The following is a 23,520-nucleotide window of genomic DNA, read 5'->3' as shown; positions in this document are numbered from 1 at the left end:
ACCACGGTGGGGGGACAGGGGGCCCCACTGCCAGGGCGACCCTCGCTGCAGAAGCCGGGCTTGCTCGAGGCCCGATCGCGGAGCTCTCGCCCCAGCAGCAGGCAGGTTTTGTAACGGCACCGGGCTCAGAGGTTGGCTCTGGGCTTCCTGTGTCAGTTTGCCACTGTTTGCCCAACGCCAACCGTTGCGTTGGGAAACAGAGGACCGGCGAGGGGGGACTCGCAGCCCGTGCTCCCCCCTTCTCCATCCTCTCCCCCGCCGCCCTTTGCGCCGTCAGGGGCGCGTGCCGGGCACGCGGAGGCCCTGGCGCGGTGGGAGCGATGAGCGTGGCCTTTGGCCGGGGCATTGCCCGGCCTGGGGACCCTCCTGGGGCGGCATGCGTTTGGGGACGACGACGACTCGTCCCGCCCTCGCTACCCGCGGCAAGGAGCCGGCAGCGCCCGCGGCCCCTCCAGCCTGCCCCGCGCCGAGCACCGCGCAGCCGGGACCCGCTTTGGGTCCCGTCCCGTCCCCCCCCCGCACACCAGCAGCAGCCGCAGCCCCGGGGACGCCGGCAGCGGCGGGCGGGGAGCGCCGCGCCCCGAGGCCGGGTGAGGGGCGGCGGCAGTGGCGGGCCGCGCCCGGCAGACGGAGCTGTGCGGGCGGCGCGGGAGGCGGGAGCACCGGCGCGGCCCCGACATCCCTGCGCATCCCGCAGCCCCGCCGGGGATGCCGCCGCCCGCCGGGCCCTGAGCGCCGGGACGCCGGCGGCCGCCGGCCCCGCTCCGCCGCGCCTCGACCGGCCCGACCCCGCCGGAGCCGCCGCCGCCGCCGCCGCCGCCGCCGCCGCCGCCGCCGGCCGCCCAGCCCGCCTGGAAAATGGAGTGAGTACCGGATCCGGCCGCGCCGCCGCCGCCGTGGGGCGCGGGACCCCGGCACCGGGCCGCGGCCCCCCCCCCGCCGGTTGAACACCGCAGTACCGGGGGGGGGGTGGTCCTCCGGGTACCGAGGCTCGGGACCCCCGCACCGGCGCTGCGGGAGCCCCACACCGCGGCCTCACGGAGCCCGTACCGGGGGGCTCATATCCCCCCCCGGTGCCGGGGCTTGGGACCCCAAAGCCTGGGGCTCGCATCCCCCTGATCCCGGGGACTCAGGACCCCAGGACCGGGGGCTCGCATCCCCCCGATGCCGAGGCTTGGGACCCCAAAACCGGGGGCTCGCATCCCCCCGATGCCAGAACTCGTGACCGCAAAACAGGGGGCTCACATCCCCCCAGATGCTGGGGCTCAGGACCCCAATACTGGGGGCTTGCATCCTCCCAGTGCTGGGGCTCGGGGCCCCGATACTGGGGCCTCCCGTCCCCCCGATGCGGCTCAGCAGGTGCTGCCCCTCCCCGGGTCCCTGCCCTGCTGTGGGGTGCCGAGGCGCCAGCTTGGGGTGCAGCGGCGGGGGCCCGGGAGCGGGCCCGGGGGCTGCGGGGGGCGAGTCTCCGCTGTCAGCGGTGCGGGAAGAGGGGGGGTGGGAAGGGCGTTTATTTTTGTGTTTTGAACCTGTTGTTGCTGCTGCGTGTGGCTGGGGTGAGTGGGTGGCTGTGAGCCGTGGACCCCTCCCTGCGCACGCACCCCCAGCTCTCTGCTGAGGGACCCGGCTGTGACAGGGGGGTCCTCGTGTGCCGGGTCCCGCTGGAGGGACGTGCTCCGGCCCCGGCCTTATCCTTTGTGTGCTGCGGTGGGGCCCTGCCCGGTCCGCCGGTGCCTGCAGGCGGGCTCAGAGCCGGGCATGGGGCTTTGCGGGAGGATGGGGGAAGGAGGGAGCAGGTGGAGGCCGGTAGCTGGGGACCATCGCACTGGTTTTACCCCTCGGTGACACGGGCAGCTCCCGCCCACAGCGTGCTGGTGCTGGGAGGACGGGTGGCTGGTCGGCTGCTCGATGTGCCAGGTACCAGTGACAGCAGCCGCCCCGGCTGGCCCTGTCTCACCCAGCCCTTTCTTTCCCTCCTGTGGCTCTGGTCCCGACCATGGCAAACAAGGGTCCCCCCCGGCATCTCCAAGTTTTAGCACTGGGGGCTTCCCGGGGCCATCCAGCCAAGCCCGGGGTCAGCTTCGCTACCCTCCGCTCCTCACGGGCGCCTCGCCTTGCACCGACTGACTGGCTGTCTGCTAGCGAGATGCTGGGTGCTCAACAGGTCCCGCTCGCTGCTGTCTGCCTCCCACCTGCGGACCCCCATGGAGCTGTGGGGCGCTGGCAAGGGACAGGGTGGTGGTTTCCTGGGGTGGGGGTGGGCTCTGGCTGGCTCAGGGCTGAGAGCAGCATGAGAGGCCTTGGGGACGTTTCGGAGGCTGGGGCGCAGCGTCTGTGGGGTGGGGGAAGCAGAGCGGCTCCCCTTGTCGCTGGGGGGGGCCGGAGGCTTTGTGGTGCAAGAGCTTGCCAAGGCAGGTCTGCGGCTTTGGGCAGCTCCCTGGTGCGTTGGTCCCTTCAAAAAAGTGCCTCTTTGGGGAGGACAACATGTGCGTGGTTTGCCAAAAGGCAGTGAGGGAAAGGGCAGAACCGAGAGGTGCGATGTGCCCTGGGGAGCGGGATGAGGAGCTGCAGCGTCCAGGCGTGGGGTCTCCTGGGGCAGAGGCATCAAGGGCTGGGGTTGAAGCAGGGGTCTCAGGCAGGATGGCGGCTCCTGCCCCCGGGCTCCGCACGCTGCCTTTCACCCCACTCTGCTCTCCCTCGAGCTCCTCCAGCAGCCAAGGCTTTGGACAGACCCTCCCAGCAAGGACCGAGTTGCCCGTGCAGGGGTGCGGGGGCTTCCCTCCCACCAGCTCTGTATGCTGGACTTGCCGATGGCTCTTCCTTTCGAGTGAAGCCCTACAAGTGACCTGGGACAGGGGCTCGCCCCACTGGAGCTGTGGGAGCAGCATCTTCCCTGCAGTCCTGTCTGCGGGTGCAGGGTGCAGCCAAAAAGCAAAACAGGGGCACGCATGGCTTCTGCATGGGCAGCCCCTCTGGCCACTCAGCTGGCTATAGCTCTTTGGGAGGAGGCTCCTGAGCTTTTGGGCTGGAATAAATGTGCAAAAGTCGGTGGTTAAAATGCCCAGTCGTGCTCTGCTGTGTGGGTCCAGGTTTACAGGGGGACTTGCAGCTCTGGTGCCCCTGCCCCGGGTCTCACCAGGTCAGTCCTGCTCCTTCAAATCCAGAGCCTGGTCATGGGGCTGGAGGTTTAGGAGAGTCCCAGCGTGGGTGGGGACACAGCAAGGTGCTCCCTTTACATTGGCCTGGCTCTGCCGCAGATAATGGGTGCCGGGGAGCATGCTGCTGGCCTTGGTTTGGCTCCTGCTCTGCCTTGGCCCTGGCAGCGGCTGGAGGAGGGTCCTGGCTGCCGTGAGCCACTGGTGCCCAGGGAGGTTTGGCTGAAAGCTTCCAGCTCTTGTGAAGGCTGTGCTGGTCCCGTCGGGGCTGCTCGTCGGTCCTCTGCTCCCACTGCTGTTGATGCTCTTGAGCAGCTGGAGATTTTGCGTGTCCACATCTGGCTGCTCCAGTAGTTTGTCTCAGCAGGTCGCTGCTCTCCCCTCTGGGTCTGGGGTCTCCTCGGAGCAGGGGCTCTCCTGGTCCTGCCCTCCCGACCCTGCCCATCCCTGATCCAAAGCCGACAGTCGCACCCAGGGGAAAGAGGGAGATTTCTGCCTGAGGAATAACGTGGGAGCCCTTTGGGAAGGGACTTGGGACCCTGCTCTCTGCCTGCCTCTGGGGAGAAGCAAAACCCAGCTGATGCTCCCCAGGCTGGACTGTCGCTGCCTCCCGGCCGGCTGCAAGGACCCAGAGGGAGTTGGGTCTGTCCCTGTCCCTGTGTGCAGCCAAGGGGACGGCACCGTCACCCTTCCCAGCTCTCCCAAAGGAGGCCATAAAGCTCCGCCGCAGATGGCCGCACAATGGCACCCCAGCCCTGCTCAGGGCTGGCGGATCTCAGGGTTAAGAGTTTGGCCACTGCTGTGGGACGGGGCCTCTCGGCCGGAGCTGCGTGGCTGGGTAGGAACCAAGCGGGTTTCCTGGGAAGCTGTCAGTGTTGGTGTTCCCACTTTCTGGCCAGAAACAGCCCCTTTCCCCACGCGGGGTTGGTGGTTTGTGCGGTCTGCGCCGTGCCGGGGCTCAGCCAGGCTGTGGCGTGGGCTCGTCTCCAGCGGTGGAGGTGACGGCGTCGAGGAAGGGCCGGGAGGAAAGCTGGGGAGGCGACGTGCGCTGGGGCCGGGTTGGGTGGAGGCACGGAGCTCGGGGCTGGAGGCAGAGGCGTGCGCAGGAGCCCGGTTTCCCGAGTCTGTCTTTACTCCATCCAGAGGCAAGCGAGCCCCTGGGGCCCCAGACAGAAGCTGCTCTCGGGGTTGAGGATGAGTCCTGCAGCACCCCGGGAGGAGAGAGAGGACCCGGGGCGGATCCTGCCCCAGCCAGGTGTTTCCTGGTGGAGCATGGCTGGACGTGGGCTGAGCCCAGCCCCTCGGCTTGGCGCCGAGGACCGAGCTCCCCATGGGTGCCTGGGGCTCACGGGGTGCCCCTGCCAGGAGTGGGGGCAGGAGCCACGTTCCTGCTGGCTCCTTGGAGCTTCATGTGTGCCTGTGTTCATGGGGTTGGTGTGGGAAAGCCGCGCTGCCTCGTGTGAGTGGGAACCCGGGGACCAAGTGACGCGGCTGGGACCACTCTGAGGCGGCAGGGAGCCAGGCACCGTGTCCCGGACCGGCGCTGGGCCTGCCTGTCCCAGCCAGTCAGTGGTCCCAGGCATGGGGAAAGGCCAGCTCCACTCTCATTCATAAATCGTGGGGGAGTTTCCCGGTGGAAACCTTGCTCCTCTAACTGGAAGGGAGCTGGAAACCCAAGTGTTTGGAGGGCACTTGAACCATTGTTTGAAAGATCTGTAATTTTCCAATCAAACTCCCTCCCCAAGCCTCTGTTCATCAAATATTCATGGGATCCATTTTCTCCTGGCACTCCCAGCCCACGTCTCAGCCCGAAGAATCAATCAGGCAGCTCTGCTTGCTCTAATGCATCCTGCGTTTTCGGGAGCCTGGGGCTGCCATCTCCTCCTCCCGCCTCCCCCCATCTCCCCCCGTCCCTGTCTCCTCCCAGGGCAGCAGCGTTGGATGGGGCTGCGCAGGCAGCATGGGGAAGGCATGGCTCACGGAGAGGGAAGGAGCGGGACTGAGCGCTGGGGCGACGCAGCCGGCTGCAGGGTGGAGGCAGCCAGCTCCGTGGGGCAGGGCAGGAGTAGCCCCCGTGTCACCAGGACCTGAGCAGGCGGGTCGGACCTTTTGCCGAGCCGCCCCTGGCACTCGGCACCTCAGCAGCACAGCTTTCTGGCCATCCTCGCCCGAGCCGCTGGCTGCCGATTTATTTGCCGTTGTGGTCGATGAGTGCTGGCCCCCGGGCTGCTGTGGCCCCCTCCCCTCTGCTCCCGCTGCCAACGAGGGCGAGGACGTTCGATAGCGGCCCCGCTGCTAATGGCTTCGTGATGGAGGCTTTGCAGAATCCCCGCAGGCGTTGCTCCCCATGGCAGCCTCACTCCGGACCCGGCCGAGGGGCCCAGCTCTTGGCATGGGAATGGCGGTGTAAATCAGTGCCGGGCCCTCAGTTGCCACCGATGCTGCTGTTTACACAGGCTCTGAGCCCCGCATCCCCCCCATCTCCCCGGGGTTGTGGCCGGCCAGTGTCGGTACGGGGGCCTGGGCGACGGTGTTCCTGTGCAGGGCTCTCTCCCTGCCTTCCCCCGGGGTTGGAGCTGAGCGAGTGGAAAGGGAGCGGAGGTCAGGGGAGCGGAGGAGCAGCTTGAAACGGCTCTTCGCACATTTGGATGAGCTAATGGGAAAAAACAGAGGAAGGCAAATAAACATTATTGTTTCATGTCAGGCGGGGAGGAGACAAAAGGTCACGGGCTTCCCTTGTGATGGTAGGAAACGGCAGCATCAGCAGGGCTGGAAAGAGCTGGAGAGCCAAGGGAGAGCGCGGGTCCGTGCACGGGGCGCGTGCGTGCTCACACGTGTGTGTGGATCCGTCCGTGGGTCCAGGGACTGCTGCCTTCGCAGGTGGGAGTTCCCGAGGCACCATCCCCAGGTGCCGCCCGCGTCCCCGGTCCTTTCGACCTCGTCTCCTGCACCACGGCCCGTGGCTCTCCCTGCCACGCGGTGCGTCCGGAAACGGCTCGAGGAGCAGCCCCGGCACGGGCTGAGCCGGGACACGCGCGCAGCGGACGCCGGGCGGCAAAGCATGAGCCTGTTAACCGGAGCTCGTGAGACCGGGTGAAATGAGGTGGGGAGGAAGGGCTCACCCTGGGTTTCCTTTCTGGGCTGGCGGTGCCTGAGGGCCTCGGTGGCCCCGGGCTCGGTGGCCCCGGGCTCGCCTCGCCGCCCCTCCCCGGCGCCCCTGCCCGGACCCGGAGCTCTGGCTGGCGCGGCCGAAACCCGCGGCGAGGCTCTGGCGACGCCGAGGCCTCGGCCCGCCGGGGCTGCCGGCCCCGGGGAGCTGCCGCAGACCGCGGAGCGGCGCTCCGAGCCCCGGGGGCCGCCCGGGCCCGGGGGGGCCCCTCGGTTCCCTGTCGTCGTCCCCCCCCCCCCCCCGCCCGCTCCGCGCATCCCCCCCCCTCCCGGCGGCTCGCCCCGTTGCCATGGCGCCGTTGCCATGGCGCCGTTGCCAGCGAACCGCCTCCCGGCGCGGCGGAGCCGTCGGTCACCGGGGCCGGAGGCTGCGGGGCCCCATCGGTACCGGCCCGGCCCGGCCCGGGGCTGCCGGCACCGCCCGCGCGGTGAACGGCGGAGGAAGAGGAGGACGGCGGCGGGGAGCGGCTGCTCTGGGTTGCGCCGCGGCGTGGGGAGGGGCTGGGTGTGTGTGCGCCCCCCCCGGATCCGGATCGGGCCCCGGGGCGCTGATTCCCTGCCCCCAGCAGCGGGGGTCCCCGTCGAGCCTGCCGACCCCCAGGGACAGGGCACGGCGGGAGCCGGGAGGGGCTGGCTGGGGGGCTGGGACCCCTCCGCCGGCCTTCCATCTCCTCGCCCTGTCCCAGCGGGCAGGGAGCGGGGGGGACCAGGGCGGTCCCCGCTCTGCCCCCCCCGCCTCTCGCCAGGGTCTGGCGGCCGTGGATGTGCGTGTCCCCCCCCAGGGCTATAGCTCGGGTCGGGCCCCACAGTGGGGCTGGGGTGCGCAGGCTGCTGGGGCGGGGGGGCGGGGGGGGCAGAGCTGGGGCCGGGAGGGTGCAGCGAGGGGCATCCAGCCTGTTTTGCGTCTCTCCCTGGGCCAGGAAGATTCCTGGCGTCCAACCCGGGAATGCGGAGACTGTAGCGAATAATGGAAAATAAAGAGGATGGAGGAGGGAGGAAAAGCAGAACAGAACGTTTCAGGAATGCTGTAAAAGTTTGGATCCATCGAACGGGGCAAGATCCAGGGGAGAAACAGGCCCTGGTCCAAAGCCTTCTGAGTTTGGGGTGCCGAGAGCTGGACTCGGGGGGACCCCTGACCCCAGAGCAGGGAGGTGCCCATGGCGAAGGGCAGCCCCGGCACCGTGGGGCCGGTGCCAGCCTGGCTCCGCGGCTGCTCGGACAGCCCTGGCTCGGGGCAGGGCGCAGGGGCGGCGGGCGGCCGGTTCTTCCCTTCAACTTTTGCACATAATCTGTCTCTGCAGAGAGCCGTCCCAGCTGCCCCAAATTCCAGGGGGTTCCTCGCTGGTTTGGAGAGGGAAGGGGAGGTTTCACCCCTTGGGCTGGAGCCCGAGGCAGGGCGTAGGGCCATGATGTGGATGCTGCTCCCGATGCCAGCTCCGTGCTCCCCCCCCCATCAGGGCCCTGCGTCCCCACAGCCCCCACGCTCGTGTGCCGGGGGCGTCTCGTGGGGGCCTGCCAGGTCCATCGCCGCCCTTGTCACAGCTCCACCTCCGAGTTGTGCAACTGCTTTCGGTCTGTCCTTCCTGAGAAAAAAAGTTCCCCCGTGTCCAGGGCCGAGGCAAGAGCCTGGGCACGGGGCTGGGGAAAGGGCAGACGCCACTCGCAGCCCCGGCAGGTTGGCAGAGGAGGTTTTCCTCGGGAAACCCACTGTCTCCAGCTCCTCTCCCCGCGAGGGAACAGCTCCCACCGTGGGGGGGTTGTGGGGTGCAGCTGGTGTTTGGGACAGCCGGGAAGGGAGTGGGGTTGTCCCCTCACCCCCCCCCCCAATTGTCCCTGTGCCGGGTGCTGCTGCTCTCAGACCCCGCAGAGCCGGACAGGGAGAAGCAGCAGAGAGAGCAGGGACAGCAAAGGGACTCGCAGACACTCTGACTCCTTTGGGTTTGTAATTATTTAATTCCTGTTCGGGGTGCGGCATCGGGCTGCCAGGCGTGACACACGGGAGGCCGCGAGCGGCGGGTGTGCGCCTGCGCGTGCAAAACAGTCACAGCGTCGCCACAAACAGCACAAAAATAACCGCTACAAAAGCGACACCTTCCCTGCTTTGTTTTTCTGGCCTGGATTTCACGCGCTGCGGGGATCCTGGGGTGCGGGGAGGACGGGCGGCTCTGAGCAGCTTTCGGTTAATCGCCGTCTTCGAGGAGGCGGCAGGCGGAGGCGGGGGGTCCTTTCGCCCTGGCAGAGCCCATACGATTTCCTGCAAAGCCCGGCTCTTGCACAGGCGTGTGCTGTCCCCGCCGGTGGGGGACTTGTGCGAGGGCACACACATGTGCAAGGGCACACGTGCTGGCACGTGTGGCCAGGGACGTACTGTGTGTGTGGGGCATCAGTCTGTGCCCACGCTGTGGTAAAACCATCTTTGGAAAAAGCCCTTAATGGGAGCATGGGGAAGATCTCCCACCCACGCCGCCCCCAGCCCTGGGCCATCTGCAGAGCCCAGCCTGCATCCCCAGGGGAGCAGACGATGCAACAGTGGGGGGAGAGCAGGGATGGGGCAAAACCTGGGAAGGGGGGTCGGTGCCCCCTGCCCCTGCGTGCTGGGTAGCACCATGGAGTGCGTGTTGTCTTCCAAAATGGGCACCCTGAGCTGGGCTGGGGCTGCCCTCCCTGGCCCTCGGCTCGCCTCCTGTGGTGGCTGGTGCCGTATGAAGCCAGGGATGGCTTCAGCCTGTGTCAGCAGGTCTGCGGCCCCCAAGACGCTGGGTGCCCCCTGAGCACGCAGCCGCGGTGAGGCCAGGGTGGGACCGGGCTTCTGGCACTCGCTCCTTGCTAATGGCTTTTCCCGCTGTGCTGGGGACACGGTGCTGCCCGCTCCTCCCTGTCCCCCCCTCACCCCGAGCCGCCCCACATGGACTGGGACTGCCAGTGGCCCTGCGGCTGCTCCTCTCCCTCCCTCCTGCCCGCTGGGAAGGGACTGTCTGCGTCTCGTTTTAATTGCGCTTTCAAAGCCCCCGGGCCCGGCCGGGCATGTGGGGATGGACCCGGAGAGAGGCAGGTGCAGGGGCATCCCGCTGGCCCCCCGCGCATCAGCCATCCCAGCTCCATGCGCTCAGCCAGGGCAGGAGCTCCTGGGAGCTGCAAAAATGGATGTGCACTTAACTACCTGCATAAATTAAGTCCAAGAGCTCTCCCCCTCCGCTGCCTCGACCCCGGCACCTACCAGCTGCATGAACAGCCACGGGCAGGGGCCAGAGCCAGACCCCGCTCCGGGCTGGGGCGTACAGACCCCCCGCCCGGGTTTCCTTCCTCCTGCTCGCCCAGGGCAGCAGCACGGATGGCCCCGGGTGCCAGGGAGCGGGGACCGGAGCCTGGACCAGTGTCTCCATGCTGGTGTCTCCTCCAGAGCGGCTGCCTGCGCAGCTGCCCACTCGCAGGCTCTCTTGTCCCATGCTCTGGGAAGCAAGTGGCAATGATCCATCGCCTGATGATACCTCCGTGCCTCCCACCCTAATTACTGTCACAGCTAAGCACTTCGTTAGCATCATCTGGCAAGCAGCCAGCCGGCTCCCTGCGGCACTGGAGCATCCCCCGTCACAGCTGGGCCCCGGGCAGCCGCCCTCAGCTCCGCTCTGCGACTCCCGGCTGCTGAACCTGCACCTGATGCTTTGCGGCGTGGGGGCTCTCACCGGGCCCCGTGGGGCTGCGCTGCCGGTCGGGCTGGTCCAGGGCACTCATGCTGCCGTGACGTGGGAAGGTGGGTGCATGAGCACGTGGCTGCGGGGCGGGGGGCAAGGGACCCCCGCCTCGCAGCACCCCAGGGCCCGGCTGCACCCAGGAGAGCCGCGTCGGGGCCAGTGAGGTGGCCGCCGCCGGCAGCATCCCCGGGCACGGCCACGGCAGTTTGCATTGTGGAGGCGGGTGCCGGGCCCGGGAGCATGAACCCCAGCTGGAGCAGAGCCTGTTGCAATGTGTGCGTCTGTGCGTGTCCGTGTGTGCACGTGCGTCTGTGTGCGTCCGTGTGTCTGTGCACGTATGTGTGCCTGTGCCTATGTGCGCAGCCCCGAAAGGTCACTGTCCAGGAAAGGTGTCAGCAGCCAAGAAATGGGCTTGGAATGGAAAGTGTGAGCCAGGTTGAACAGCAGGGGTGGCCAGAAATGTCCCACTCCAGCCCCTCCGTGGTCACCATTTCCATCTGTGCCGTGGCCATGGGAGGAGCAGGTCCAGCCACACCACGTCACCCCCAGGTGCCTCTCGCGGGGGATTTGGGCAGGGCAGGGGGGCCAAGGGGTGCATGGAGGAGCTGTGTGGGCGAGGGGTGCTTGGTTCCGGGGGGGGCACGGGGAAGGGGAGAAAGCAGCCGGCGGAAGGGAAGAGTTCAGCCTTTGTCCATGCGCCGTGTCCGGTTCACTGGTGGCACAATGTCCTCATTCACCCGCCGCCCGCACTCTTCACTGCTTCTCTCTGCTCTCTTGCAGGGTTGTGGAGGCCAGCACCCTTCAGCAGGAGAGGCTGCAGGCCATCGCGGTGAGTCCCTTGTGCTCTGCGGGTGCACGACGAGCGCGCTGGACCTTGAGCTGGCATCCCTACCTCCCCGCGCCATCGCTTGCAGCACGTGGGGCAGATGCTAGCGGGGAGGAGAGTGCCGGCGCAGCGGCTGTGCTGGCGCTGGGGCTGTGCAGCCACTTTCCCAGCTGCTGCCTCTGGCCTGGAAAGCTGCTCCGGGGCTGCAGGCAGGGGCATGAGCCAGAGAGCCTGCGTGGGTGCCCCCCGGGCAGGGGGTCTCTAGCAGCCAAACACAGACTCGCGGGAGCCTGTGCCAGGGCATCCTGCCCTGCGGCGGCTCTTCCCAGGGACAGGCCACAGTTGGGGTGCAGGATCCGGCAGGGCTTGGCTGCATTGCTGAAACAAGGACAGAGCGAGCAATGGGCAGCCGGGAGGTTTAATTAATGAAGCAGCGCCTTGATGAGCCCCGAGTGAGAGGGAAATGAGTGATGATTCCCCCCTCGTCCTTTCCCAGGGAAGGGCTGAGGATGGTGCACGATCCAGCCCTGCCTGCTATGGGCCCTAGTAATTATATTAATTAGCGAGCAGTCAGGGGCCATGCTGGGCAGCCCCTCCCCGGCACAGAGCAGGGCAGTAGGTTGATTTTAAACCCCATCGCTGCCCCATAGCAGCTCCCCTGCCCGCCGTGGGCTGCCAGCTTCCCCGGCCCGGCCCGCTGCTGGCCGATCTCCGCTACACAAAGGGCAAATTGTTCTGGGCCAGAGGAAAAAGAAAGCGGGTGACGCTTCCCCGGCTGGGACTGACTCTGCTGAAATGATCTGGACCGGCCCCAGGATGTGCAGCGAGGGGGGGCGGGGGAGAGGCCGTGGGGGCTGGTCCGTGTCTCCCCCCCCCCCCCCCCCATGCTGGCAGCTCGCTCAGTGGGGCCGGGCGAGGGGAAGGTGACGTTTTGAGACAGTGAACAGGCTCCAGGCTCTGCCCTGATTTCTCTGCACCCTCCGTGCCTCAGTTTCCCCCGGTGAAGGCAGGGACATGATGCAGGGCTGGGGAGTTCCCGGTGGGCCGTCCCCAAGGCCGGTCTTGCAGCCCCAGACATGGCTTGTGTCCCCATGTCAGACCCCCCGGGAGCCCCTCGCCCACCACTCCCTGCTCCTCCCTGTTCTGGGGATGCTGCCCCGGCCGGGAGGGAGGTGCCCCCTCCCCGTGCCGACTCCGGCTCTGCCGCTCTCGTCCCTCCAGGAGAAGCGGAAACGTCAGACGGAGATCGAGAACAAAAGGCGGCAGCTCGAGGACGACAGGCGGCAGCTGCAGCATCTCAAGGTGAGGATCCCACGGGACCCCCGGGCTGCCTCTGTGCCGGGGATGTGGCGGGACCCCCCCCCCGCTGTGGGGGTGGCAGGACTGTGACCCCCCTCTGCTCCCCAGTCCAAGGCTCTGCGGGAGAGATGGCTGCTGGAGGGGGCCCCGGCCTCAGCCTCCGAGGAGGACGAGGCCATGAAGAAGCAGATGCAGGAGGATGAGGTGAAGACCAAGGAGCTGGAGGAAGCCATCCAGAGGTAACGGGGATGGCGTGGGGTCGGGATGTGCTTGCAGGGTGCCCGAGTCTCTCCAGAGACCCCCCCCGAGCAGACGGGAGGCAGAGATACCGCTCAGTCCCGCGTGCTGGGCACGAGGCACGTGGCACAAGACACGCTGCCGTGTGGCCGCGCTCGCTCGAGTTCAGCCAGGGCCCTGCTCGGAGGAGAGCATCCGCCCCGGAGCTTGGAGCTGCCGGGAGTGGAGGTCCCTCCATGGCGCTGCCAGGGCTCAGCCGTTCTTGCTGCCATTTGTCCACGGGCTGCAGCTGGTCCCAGAGCCCATCCAGCCCCCGCGGCCCCTCTGAGCACGGACACCCCCAGCTCTGCTCTGCCCGGGGCTGCGGCAGCCACAAGCTGTGTAGGGCATCGGTGGGAGCCATGGGGCTAGGGACCAGGGCTGGGCTGGGGGCTGGACCCCCCCTGGGGGGCTGTTCAGTGCCCAGCACCCCTGATTGCAGGGGCAGGGAAACACGGGGCTGGTTCCCCGTGGGTGTCCATCCCCATTGCGGTGGCTCAGCCCCTGGGAAAGGGGCAGGGTGGGAGGTGAGGGAGGAGAAGCCTCAGCCCCTGCCCAGCCCCCTCCTGCCTGGGCTGCCGACGGCGGGGCGGGGGGGCCGGGACCCCCGGCACGGAGGTGTCCCAGCAGCCCAGCTGGCCTTCAAGAATGCAATCAGTCATGGCTGTGCCATTAATTACCAAGCATCGGTGCAGAGAGGGGTCAGGCACGAAGGGGCCTTTGTGTCCGTCTAATGGTGCGGTGCATTCCTCCACCGGCGCCTCGTGGGGAGACAGGAGTTAAGGGGGGGCTGTGCCGGGGGGTGCTGCCACCGCACTGACAGAGGGGCCCTAATTTACATGGAGATTAATCCGTGGGGACTCCCCAAACCTCCGCTGTGTCCCGGTGGGGCCCTGCTGCCGGCACAGCTCTTGGCCAGGCTCTCTGGCTGGGAGCGGGCGGTTGTCCTTGTGGGAAGCTCAAACAGGCTTTGGGCGACACACGTGGGAGCAGAACGGTGATGGATCGATGGTGCTCCGTGCCACCAAAGCGAGGGCACTGGCAAGTGCGTGGTGGGCTCGGTTGTCACTGCATGGGGACAGTAAACAATGCTGTGGGGTCAGTCCCCCTGCTCGGTGCCCACAGAGGGGGTTTCTTCCATCCACTTGCACCAAACCCATCAGCCGAGCGGCCACCCCAGTCGCTCAGTGGCTGCGGAGCTGCAAGCGTCCTGAGCATCGGTCGCCCTGTGGAGACAGGTGGAGGTGTGCGGCCGACAGGTGCCTGGGTTAAGGACGAGGGCAGCACCCGCTGGTGAAGCCCCTGGGTTTGTTCGAGCAAACACATGCTTTTCCCCTGCAAAGAGCTGGCGACAGCCGTGCCGGAGGTCGGTTTGTCTGTCTCTGTGCCATGTTGCTGGCCCACATTTGCAGGTCTGCTGCGGCTGCCTGCACCACGGTTCCCCATGGCCTCTCAGCCCTGACTCTCTCCGCAGGCTGGAGAAGGAGCTGGAGACGCTGGAGAATGGCAGCTCGGCAGCTTCCACCAAGGAGAACCTGGCGGCAGTAGCGTCGCCAGCCAAGGAGGAGAAGGGAGAGGCTGTCCCCAACATGCAGAAGGTGGGCGCAGCCACTCTCTGCAGGCAGGGCTGCCTGCTGCGGGAGGGGTGGATGGGGAGAGGGGTTGCCTGGGGGTTTGGCGCTTGCTCAGACCCCGCCAGACTGGAGCTGGTTCTTGCTGCCAGCGTGGAGCAAGGAGCTGCCGGGGTGACGGCACAGCGGCGGGCAGGTTGCACTGGCGGAGGGGCCGAGCGCGGGGAACCGCTGCCGATCGGCTGCAGGGTTGCACCGGCGTGCTGGCGCGGCTGCGGTGGGCCCCGGTCCCAGCCAAGCTGGGTGGATTGGCCACCCCACGTGTCCCTGTCACCCTTGGAGCCCCTGCCCTGCCGATCCTGTGCCAGCAGGGACGGGGGTCCCTTGGCCCAGTGGGGATGGGTGCGTGGGTGGTGGGTGTGCGGGCAGCGGGTGTGCAGCAGCTTCTAACCTCTCCCTTCTGTTTTGCAGAGTCCCCTGGGCACAGTCAAGGGTAGGTGATCCCTGCCTCGGCCGCGGTTCCTGCTCTCGGGAGGCAGCACCCGCTGCCCCCTCGTGCTGCCCCGGTGCTGGGTCCGGATGGGTGGGGGGAGCTGGGGCAGCCCCATCCCCATGTCCCATGTCCCTGTACCCTCCCGGGCAGCGGTGCCCTGCGGCAGCAGAGCCCAAACCACGTACCAGCCATGGGGAGACACATCGCCCTCCCTGGGGCCCATCCCACGGGCGCCTGGATGACCAGGCGACTATTTTGGCTCAGGTGGTCGCCTCTCCTCTCTGTCCCCAGCCGAGAAGAAGGTCTCCAGCAGCCCCATGAAGGCGGTGGAAGGCACTGACATGATGAAGGCAGGTAGGTGCCCGCTTCTCCGGGAGGAGCGCTCCTTCCCGGTTGCTTCCCCCTCCCCTTCCACGCCGCCCCTCGGCTCGCTGCCCACCTCGCAGCCCTGCCACCGCTGCTCCCCACCGCTCGATGGCTTTCCAAGCCCAAGGCAGAGAACATCAGTTATTTGCAATCAGAGGGTTTGTTTTCACTTCCACCCCACAGCTGGTTTGTGGTTCAGGGCCCCCCCCTCCCACCCCGTTCCATGTCTCTGCTCCGGTTTCATCCTTCGCCTCCTGCTCTGTTTGTGGCTTCTCAGAGCGCGGGCAAGGGAGAGGAACTGCCGGCATGGCTGACCCCGCGCCAGTGCTCACGGCACCGTGGCTGGTTGCCGGTGGGGAGCTTGCAGGGGTGCGCCGGACTGAGCTGCCCGCACTGGGGGGGCTGTGGCCAGCTCTGCTGCTGGAGGGGTTTGCTCTGATTTGGGGGGATGGCTCAGACCGGGCTGCGGCACCGGTGCTGGGCAGACCCTGTCTTGGGGTCCTCAGAGCAAAGTGTCGCCGGGCCGAGGCAACCCTGGTGCCGGCAGGGACTGGCCGGCAGCCCGAAGGAGAGGTGCCAAGGATCGCCCATCCCACGGGAGCGGAGGGGCTGTCCCAGGGCCAGCACCCTCAACAGGGGATGCCACCTCCCACAAGCATAAGCCTGGCTCCCAGCCCATGCCCTGCGGCTGGCACCGCTCACCGGCCGGATAGACGGACGTGGCACTGCCTGCCCTGGTGCCTCCAGCGCCTGGCTGGGCCCCAACCCCGGGGGACACAGAAGCTGTGGAGGTAAGGCGACGCCGGCAGTGCCAGGACTGCGACGGCCCCGCGGGTCCTGGTAGGAGGGCTGTGCCCAGGATGTCGCGCCCGCCTCTGCTGTTCACTCCTCCTTGCTGCCGCCTGCTGCCTTGCTAACGCCGCTGAGCACCGCGCCGCACCGCACCGCACCGCACCGCTGCCGCCATGCGCCTGCCCGCTGCTGGCCGCTGAGCAGGGGCTAGGGAGGGCCGGGGCCACCGTAATGTGCGCTGTCCTCTTTGTGTCCCAGCCATGTACTCAGTGGAGATCACGGTGGAGAAGGACAGAGTGACTGGAGAGACCAAGGTCCTGTCCAGCACCACCATGCTCCCCCAGAACCACTGTCTGCAGGGGGTCAAAGTGTACGAGGATGAGCTGAAAGGTACGGCCTGTCCCACACCGCTCAGAGGCATCAGGAGCAAAGGGCAGGGGACGAGGGAGCAGACACCCGAGCATCCCGGCAGGCGCTGGGGCTAGGAAGGGCTGGGGCCACTCCCAGCCATCCTCGCCAGCTCTGTAGGGGAGATGGCTCTGGGCAACCCCTCGCCGGCCCCAATCCTGCGCCCTGGCCAGCCCAGCGTGGGATCTGTCCCGGCGGCATGGTGTAGACAGTCCTGATGGGCCAGCCCTGGTTTGCACATCATGGTGACCCTGCGCTGCTGGAGAGCAGAGAAGAGGATGTGCTGTGTCCAAGACTCGGGAACCCGTCCCGCAGGCAAGGAACATGGCACCAGCACCACGTCGGCCCAACGTGCCCAGGCTGGCAGAGGAGAGCGTGGCTCCTGGGTGCAGAGAAGGCACGGCAATATGGACCGGTCTCTGCCTGTGGCTCCTGCTTTTGGGAACCTCTGGCAACCTGCTTCGAAGGGCCTGGTGACACCCGAGGGGTGGTTGCCGGTGGCAAGGACCAGCCACAGAGCTGGGGCACGTTACTGGGGACTGCAGTGGCCAAGTGGACCGACCGCCTCTCCAAGGAAGCTGCGCTGCACTGGCAGCCGGTCCCGTTCAACACCCTCCCTGTGGCCGTGGCCGTGCTGGGCCACGCTGGCCTTCACCTCCACCACCCACCTGGCTCAGCCCCCTGGCTGCTCTGGGACCCTCAGCTCCAGGGATGGGCCGAGGAGCCGCCTCGGCAGCGGTCGGCCCAGGGCAGCCGTGCGTTGGTCCCGGCTGAGCCGGCCCTGCCTGGGCCAGTTGTCGTCCATCACTCCATCAACTGGCTGTTGAGGCTGTTGCACTGATCGTCGCATGATGCCCCAGGTCAAGTGGAAAATGCGATGAGCCGGAGGCTGCTCTCGCCGTGACGCACGTCTGTTGCCTCCAGCGCTGCAAGCAGCCGTGCAAAGCGCACCGGTGGTGGAGGAGCCCCGTCCCCTCCTGGGCACCGGGTGCCACAGGCAGCGGAACGCGGCAGGATGCTTCAGGACGTGGTGGGACGTGGTGGGGCGGCACCTCCCGAGCCCTCGCTGGGGTCTTACAGGTGGCAGCGGCGATCTGCCGCAGAGCATCGTGTTGGCCCCGGCCGAGCCAGGCGCCAGCCGGATGCCATCCCGCCACGGCACGCTTGGCAGGCTGTCGGCGACCTGGCAGATGGCTGCGGCTCCTGCGGGGCTCGCCGCGTCTGAGGCTTCTGAGGTGCCAAGGGCCAGGAATGACTCCTTGCGTTGTGCTTTTGTTTCGGCCTCCCCGTCTGGTGTTGGGCAGGGGCCAGGCAATGCTGGGGGGGGGTGTCTGGCAGCAGCTCCAGCCAAAGGGGGGTGTTGGGGTGCTGCCGGGGGTCCTGGCCTTGGTGCCGGTGCCTTTGGGGAGGGGAAGGTGCCGCTCCCCAGCCACGTGGGAGCCGGGTCTGAGCGGGTTGTGCCAGCAGGAGCTTTTCCAGGTTGACTCGTGCCCCCAGCATGAGCCCCCCAGCCCGAGCCCCCCAGCCCAAGCCCCCCTCACCCTCCTTCCTCTTGTCCCCGCAGTGGTGCACGCGGTGAGTGCCGAGGACGGAGCCCTGCAGAACGGGGCTCACCCCCTCAGCTCCTCCGAGGTTGACGAGCTCCTGCACAAGGCGGACGAGGCCACCCTGAGCGAAGCCGCCGGGCGGGAGGCCCCGGCCAAGGTGGGCAAGGAGGCCGGCAGCGCCCCGGCCAGCCAGAAGCCAACGCCGCGGCGGGAGATCACGGGGCTGCAGGCCAAGCCGCGGGAAAGCACCGTGGTGCTGCCGCCGGGCGAGGGGATGGAGCCGAGCCGGGAGCAGCCTGTCACCATGATCTTCATGGGCTACCAGAACGTGGAGGATGAGGACGAGACCAAGAAGGTGCTGGGGCTGGAGGGCACCATCAAGGCTGAGCTGGTGGTGATCGAGGACGCCGAGAGCAAGCCGGAGCCGGCGCGCAAGGACCACGCGCCACCCAACGGCACCGCGCTGGAGCCCGTGGCCGCCCAGCCGCTGGGAGAGGAGGGTCCAGGCGGGCAGAAGCCGGGCGCCAACGCCACAGACACCAAGGAGGCTGAGCAGGAGACGGACGTGAAGAAGCAGCGCTGCAAGTGCTGCACGGTGATGTGAGCCACGCCGCCGCCGGAGCAGGCTGCCCCCGCCAAGCCCCCTCCACCCCGGCCCCCGCTAGCCAGGCCCGCCGCCCCGGCACGCCGGGCTCCCTCCCCCACCGGACACAGACCCTCTTTCTGCAGAACCGGGGAGATCCAACACGGCGCCTGCAAAGCCGCAGCAGGCAGCAGCGAACCGCGGCCGCGGCACCGCTCGCCCCGTCTGCCTGACATCCGCCCCGCGCCGCACCCCACCAGCGCTGCCTGTGATATTTATTAGAGACCCCCTCGTCCCACGGCACGCCCACCCCCACCCACGGCCCGGCCTCACCCTGCGCCGGAGCCCTCCTGCTGACGACGCCGGAGCCTTTCCCTCCTCTCACCGGCAACTTCCCACCTGCTGTCGGAGGATGGAGCTGGCCGGGCTGGGGGATCGGAGGACGCCGCTGCGTCTGTAGATGACTCCCGGGGAGCCGGTGGCCAGTGGGACCCACGCTTGGCCCAGCCCGTGGTGGGCACGGAGCCAGCCCCATGCCAGCCCCTCTCTCTGCACCTCCGCCGTCCCCTTCTCCTGCAGGGAAAGGCCCTGGGCTGTCCCCCCGCAGCTGCCCATGGATGTCCCTGCTCCATCCTGCGTCCTCGTCCCCACGCCCCTGGGCTCCCCAAGCCGTGAGCCCCTCCAGGATGGAGCGTGTCCAGGCGAGGGAAGGGCGTTGAGGGCAGCGTCCCCTCCGCAATGCTTGACTGCGGTTGGGAGCTCACAGTGGGCTCCTCACCCTGGTGCTCGCGGTGACGGCTGCCACCATCCAGGTACCGGTGCTGCAGGCTGCCACAGGGCCATTCCCCATTTCGGCTGCCACGCTGGTGTCGCTGGGCACTACTGGTGGAGAGGTGCTGTGGCCGGCTGCCTGTGTCCTCTTGGGGTGACGTGGGTAGTGATGGCAGCGAGGGAAGGGGAGCTGGGGGCCCCCAGTCCTGTGGGGATGGGGATGGGGTGGGAGCTGCCATGCCCCCTTGCAGCAGTGGGAGGATGGCCCTGCACCGCGTCCCCCTCCTGCCTCTGCTGCCCGGTGGCAGCAGCTTTGCAGAGCTGCTTTCTGGGGCCCCAGGCTGCAGTGGGGCCTCCCAGTTCACCCCAGGCACCGGGACTGGGAGCTGCCAGGGGTCCGGTGTCCCACAGAGGGTGTTCCCGGGACACCGTGTCCGTGCCGGGACTCGGAGCAGCCTTCCCCGCTCCCCCCACCCTGCGCCCCAGCCCTTCAGCGGGGATTTCACCACCAGCACCAGCGTTTCCTCCCCACTGAGACCCGCTGGGGCAGGCAGGGAGGGCGGGGAGGGTGGGAGGCGCCCACGATGGCACCCGTGGGTGCTGAGCCCTGTCCAAACCCTGGGTTCTTCTGCCACAGCAGCTGACGCATCTCACGGGTGTTGGGCACGTGGCTCCCGCTGAGCCCACCTCACCACCTTGCAGTCCGGCATCCCCAGGGGCACAGTCCTGCCCTGCCCCGCCCCAGCACGGGGGCTGCCATCGGGGGGGGGGGGGGGTGGTGTGCCATCTCCCACCAGCCCTGTCCCAAACGTGCTGGGGCTCGGACCCCCATGTGCCAGCCCTGGGCCGGGGTTGCTTTCGGTGCCCGGTGCCCCACATAAGCTGCCCCTGAGCTGGCTGCAGCCAGGCTGGCAGTGCCCGGTTCCCACACCCTGGGGACACGGGAGCTTTGGGCAGGGCGCAGCTGGACAGAGCGTGGCCCAGCTGCCAGCCAGCCAGCACAGTGGGTCCTCGTCTGAGTGGGTCCCTGCAGCCGAGCGTGGCCAGGCAAGTCCCCAGGGATCCCCCGAGTCCCTGGCGAAGTGTGTGCAGAGCAGCCCTCACGCTGCCCAGCCCACCGGGACGCGGGTGGTAGAGCAGCCACGGATGGGGCTTGGCCCCCCCAACACCTTCCCTCCTCCCCCCCTCCACCTTCCCTCCCCCTCCCCCTTCTTGTGTGAGCAGTGATCCCCCCCATGACATCCCAGTTGCCCCCCAGTTACCACTCAGGCTGCAGTTTTCCCCTCAACGGAGTCACTGCAGGGATAGGGGAGGGGGCAGGGGCCGAGGTCGGGGGCTGTTGGGGGCTGCGGGACGCTGGTGGTGCTGCCATGCCAGTCCTCCGCTGGGGAGCCCAGCCCCGAGCCCTGGCCGGGCGCCGAAAGCCTCTGGGAGAGGAAGAGCTGGGGAAGGGAGGAGAGGGGGTCGGGGCTGGCACCCCCGGGGGGGAGAAGGGGGAGCCTCTCCCACCTCGCCCACAGACCGGCATCACTGGAGCCCCATCGCTGCAGAGCGGGGGGCTGGGGCTGGATGCTGCGGGGCATCTGCCCCATTGATCCTGGGGGGCTGGGTTAGGGCTAGGTCCCCAACAGGGATGCACGTCACCTCCCACCACCCCCTCGCTGGGGGCCAGCACCGCTCGTCTCATCCCGCCCCAGGTCCTTTAACACCCCCCCCCGACCCCAAGCCAGGGCCCCCTCCCACCCTCAGCACCCTCTGCCCCTCGGTTGGCTTCGGACCCATCGCTGGCCCCTGGCCCCATCCGGCCTCCGCAGCGGCAGGGAGCGGGATCAGGCCCCCGCGGGGCCTGGGCCGGCCAGGGCTGAGCATCAGCAGGCGGAGGAGCCCGGCCGTGCACCCCAGCCCCGTCCCGGCCAGCCCCCGCCACCCCTCGCCTGGCTCCGCTGAAGTGCACTTCCCGCGCTCCCGTGCTTTTCACTTGTGCCGAAGCCGTTTGAAGTTTTTCCTCCTCCCCGGCCCTCCCCGTTGTTTGTAAGACACCCGAACCGAGCAAATAAACTGTGTGAACAACCAGCCTGGCGCCTCTGCCCTCTGCATGGGGACCGGGGCCGGCACCCCGACGCTTGGCACCTGCGCTCGACACCCCGACGGGTGGGAAGGGGCCGGGATGGGGATGCTGGGGACGGGGATGCTGGGGATGGGCCCCGTTGCCCCCTCACTGCCTGGGCTGTGGCTCCTCTCATCCCTGCCCAGAGGTTTCCCGCAGCCTCTCGCCTCCGGCCGTTTCATGGGTGCAAGAGCCACGTCTGGGGGCATTCATGCTGTCGCTGGGACAGACAGAGCCCTCCCTCTGCTCGGCAGCCTTCCTGTGCTGCCCTGGCTGTCTGGTGCTCCGGCCTCAGCTCCATCACCTATAAGCCCCGGCAAAGCCGATGCCAGCCCAGCGGCACGGCAGGCAGCACATGGGGGATCCCCACCTCCTCCCCGCGCTGCCCACACTCACCCACTGCTGCCGGCATGGAGCACCCCATTCTGCCCCCCTCAGCAGCACCAGAGCCAACCGGCACGGGGCAGAGGCAGGAGCTGCCTGGCTGGCTGTGATCCAGCCCGGGCAGGTCTCTGCCAGAAGAATAAATCCCCTTGGTTCCTCCCTCCTGTGGCTAGTGGGTCCTGGCTACAGTGACAGCCAGCCGAGCAGGGGCATGGCGCTTTCACACGCCTGCCACCAATGCTGCCCCAGAGGTGTCTGTCCCCAGACCGACAGTGACACCAGGCAAGGGAGATGTTCAGGTGCACTCTGCCGTGGCAGGTCCTCTGTGCCCCCCTGGAGCCCAGGGCACAGGTAAGGGCAGCGTGCTTGGAATGCCATCCCGGCACTGCCACATCGCCAGCCCCGGCGCTGGGGTGATGGACACGTGGCCACGCCAGAAGAGTAGGGAGGAAGAGGTGGGTGGGAACTGGGATGCTGGGAGGAAAGGGATGCAGGTGTGATGCTGGCTGGCGTGCCCAGGTGAAGGGGACGTGACAGCTTGATTTCCTGCTTGTCCCAAGGGGCAGCGCTGGGGTCAGGGCCCCCCAGGTCCCGTCACCACATGGCTGCGGGTCTCTGCCCACCCTCAGGCTGGTGCGGGTCCTGCTTCTGCCCAGGGCCGGGATGCCAGGTCTCGTTTCTGGGACAGCGGGGCCCCGGCTGTGCCCAGTGCCAGCCCAGGGAGCCAAGCACACACCCTGCTGCAGGCGTGGTGTCCTCCCCGGCTCCCTGGCCATCGCCTGTGGACTTTGTCTCAACCCCGTGGTAAAACAGGCTCCACTCTCCTGCCTGGAAACGCAGAACCGCCTGGCAGCCGCACCGAAGCCGCCGTCCCTGGGCCAGCCAGTGCCAGAGCCGGCAGCCCAGAGAGCAGGGCCAGGGGCACCAAGGGGCCGGGCAGGGGGTAAGTGGGACCCTCCGGGCACCCCGCAGCCAGGCAGAGGCAGCTGGGGTGAGCCAGGGTCTGACACCATCACCGTGCTCCGGCCATCGCAGGCAGCGGCGAGACTGGGAGGGGTTTTCAGGCACGAGTGGCCTCCGGTGGGATGCAGAGCTGTCGTGGTGGGGCAGAGAAGACGAGGACAGGGACCTCCTGCCCCAGACACAGGCGCAGCGAAGGGCTGAGCATCCTGGCACAGCATCGCCCGCTCGGCTGCGACACCCTGTGCCAGGAGGGAGGGTGGCTCTGAGTGCTGGGTGCTGGCGATGCCGCCCGCTCTGCCGGGGTCCAGCAGCTGTGGTCATGAGCATCACAGCCACTGTGCCATGGTCCTGCCCTTGGCCTGGCAGGTACAGGGTGCCCAAGGTTTCCGGATCAGGCGCAGGGGCTTGTCCCTCCTGCGAGGGACCGGCAGGGACTGGGGGGCCAGGGAGGGCAGCACCAGGTGGGTGCTCATGGCTTCCAGGGTGGTGAGGTTGGCAAAGCCAGGGCTGCCAAGGCAGCAAGGGCACCCACCCCAGCCATGCCTGCGCAAACACGGGGTTATCAAGCGGACAGGCCGGGGGAGGCCCCACGGTGTAAACAGGAGAGTGCAGGCTTCCGCCATGGCTGCTGCCGGTGCGGCTGCCGCCGCCGTGTTCACTCAGGCCCACGGGCTCCTCCGCACGCTCCCCAGCAGAAACCCCGGGGCTGGGGACCCTGCCCTGCCCTGGGCTGCCCAGCGTGGACTCGGGGGGGGGGGCCTGCAAGGATGGCAGACTGGCTGTGCACCCCGGGGCTGCCTCCCTGCCCCAGCGCTGCCTGTCCCCGGGCAGCAGCTCGAGCTCTTCCCAGGGCTGGCCAAGCCCACGCTGGTGCATGCTGGTGCACACTTGCGTGTTAGCACATTGGCGCGTCGGTGCGTGCCGCAGGCTTGGGACCAAAGGCAGCCCTCCAGGCGTGGGAGTCAGCTGCAGCCGGGGTGACGGTGGCGCGGGGTGTGGGGGGGTGTTGGGAAACGGATCATTGAACCGCAGCCAGAACTGAGCCCAGCACGGTTCTTGGAATTCCCCACAGGCTCCGGCTGAGCTTATCAGGGCCCCGCAGCCCTGCCAGCCCCGTGG

The 23,520-nt window shown here is 68.2% G+C and overlaps 1 protein-coding gene across 5 annotated transcripts; it reads left to right on the top strand.

Moving 5' to 3' along the window:
- Positions 1-646: 646 nt before the first annotated feature.
- On the top strand, positions 647-18,198 carry PALM (paralemmin). 5 transcript variants are annotated; one of them, XM_049807927.1, is made up of 9 exons: positions 647-863; positions 10,796-10,844; positions 12,063-12,143; positions 12,249-12,379; positions 13,891-14,014; positions 14,459-14,480; positions 14,772-14,834; positions 15,897-16,028; positions 17,611-18,198. In XM_049807927.1, exons 1-9 carry the CDS (start codon positions 859-861, stop codon positions 18,195-18,197), a joined length of 1,194 nt encoding a protein of 397 aa, XP_049663884.1. In that variant the 5' UTR covers positions 647-858; the 3' UTR covers position 18,198. The 5 variants fall into 5 exon arrangements, with proteins under 5 accessions (XP_049663884.1, XP_049663882.1, XP_049663886.1 ...); XM_049807925.1 differs by having other exon boundaries at positions 14,745-14,834; XM_049807926.1 differs by lacking the exon at positions 647-863 and adding an exon at positions 5,930-6,258 and having other exon boundaries at positions 14,745-14,834.
- The last annotated feature ends 5,322 nt before the right edge of the window (positions 18,199-23,520 follow it).

This window comes from Accipiter gentilis, chromosome 8 (genome assembly GCF_929443795.1).
Source record: "Accipiter gentilis chromosome 8, bAccGen1.1, whole genome shotgun sequence".
Lineage (NCBI taxonomy): Eukaryota > Metazoa > Chordata > Aves > Accipitriformes > Accipitridae > Astur > Astur gentilis.
The sequence above is the reverse complement of the archived record's forward strand: the minus strand, read 5'-3'. Positions and strand labels throughout refer to the sequence as shown.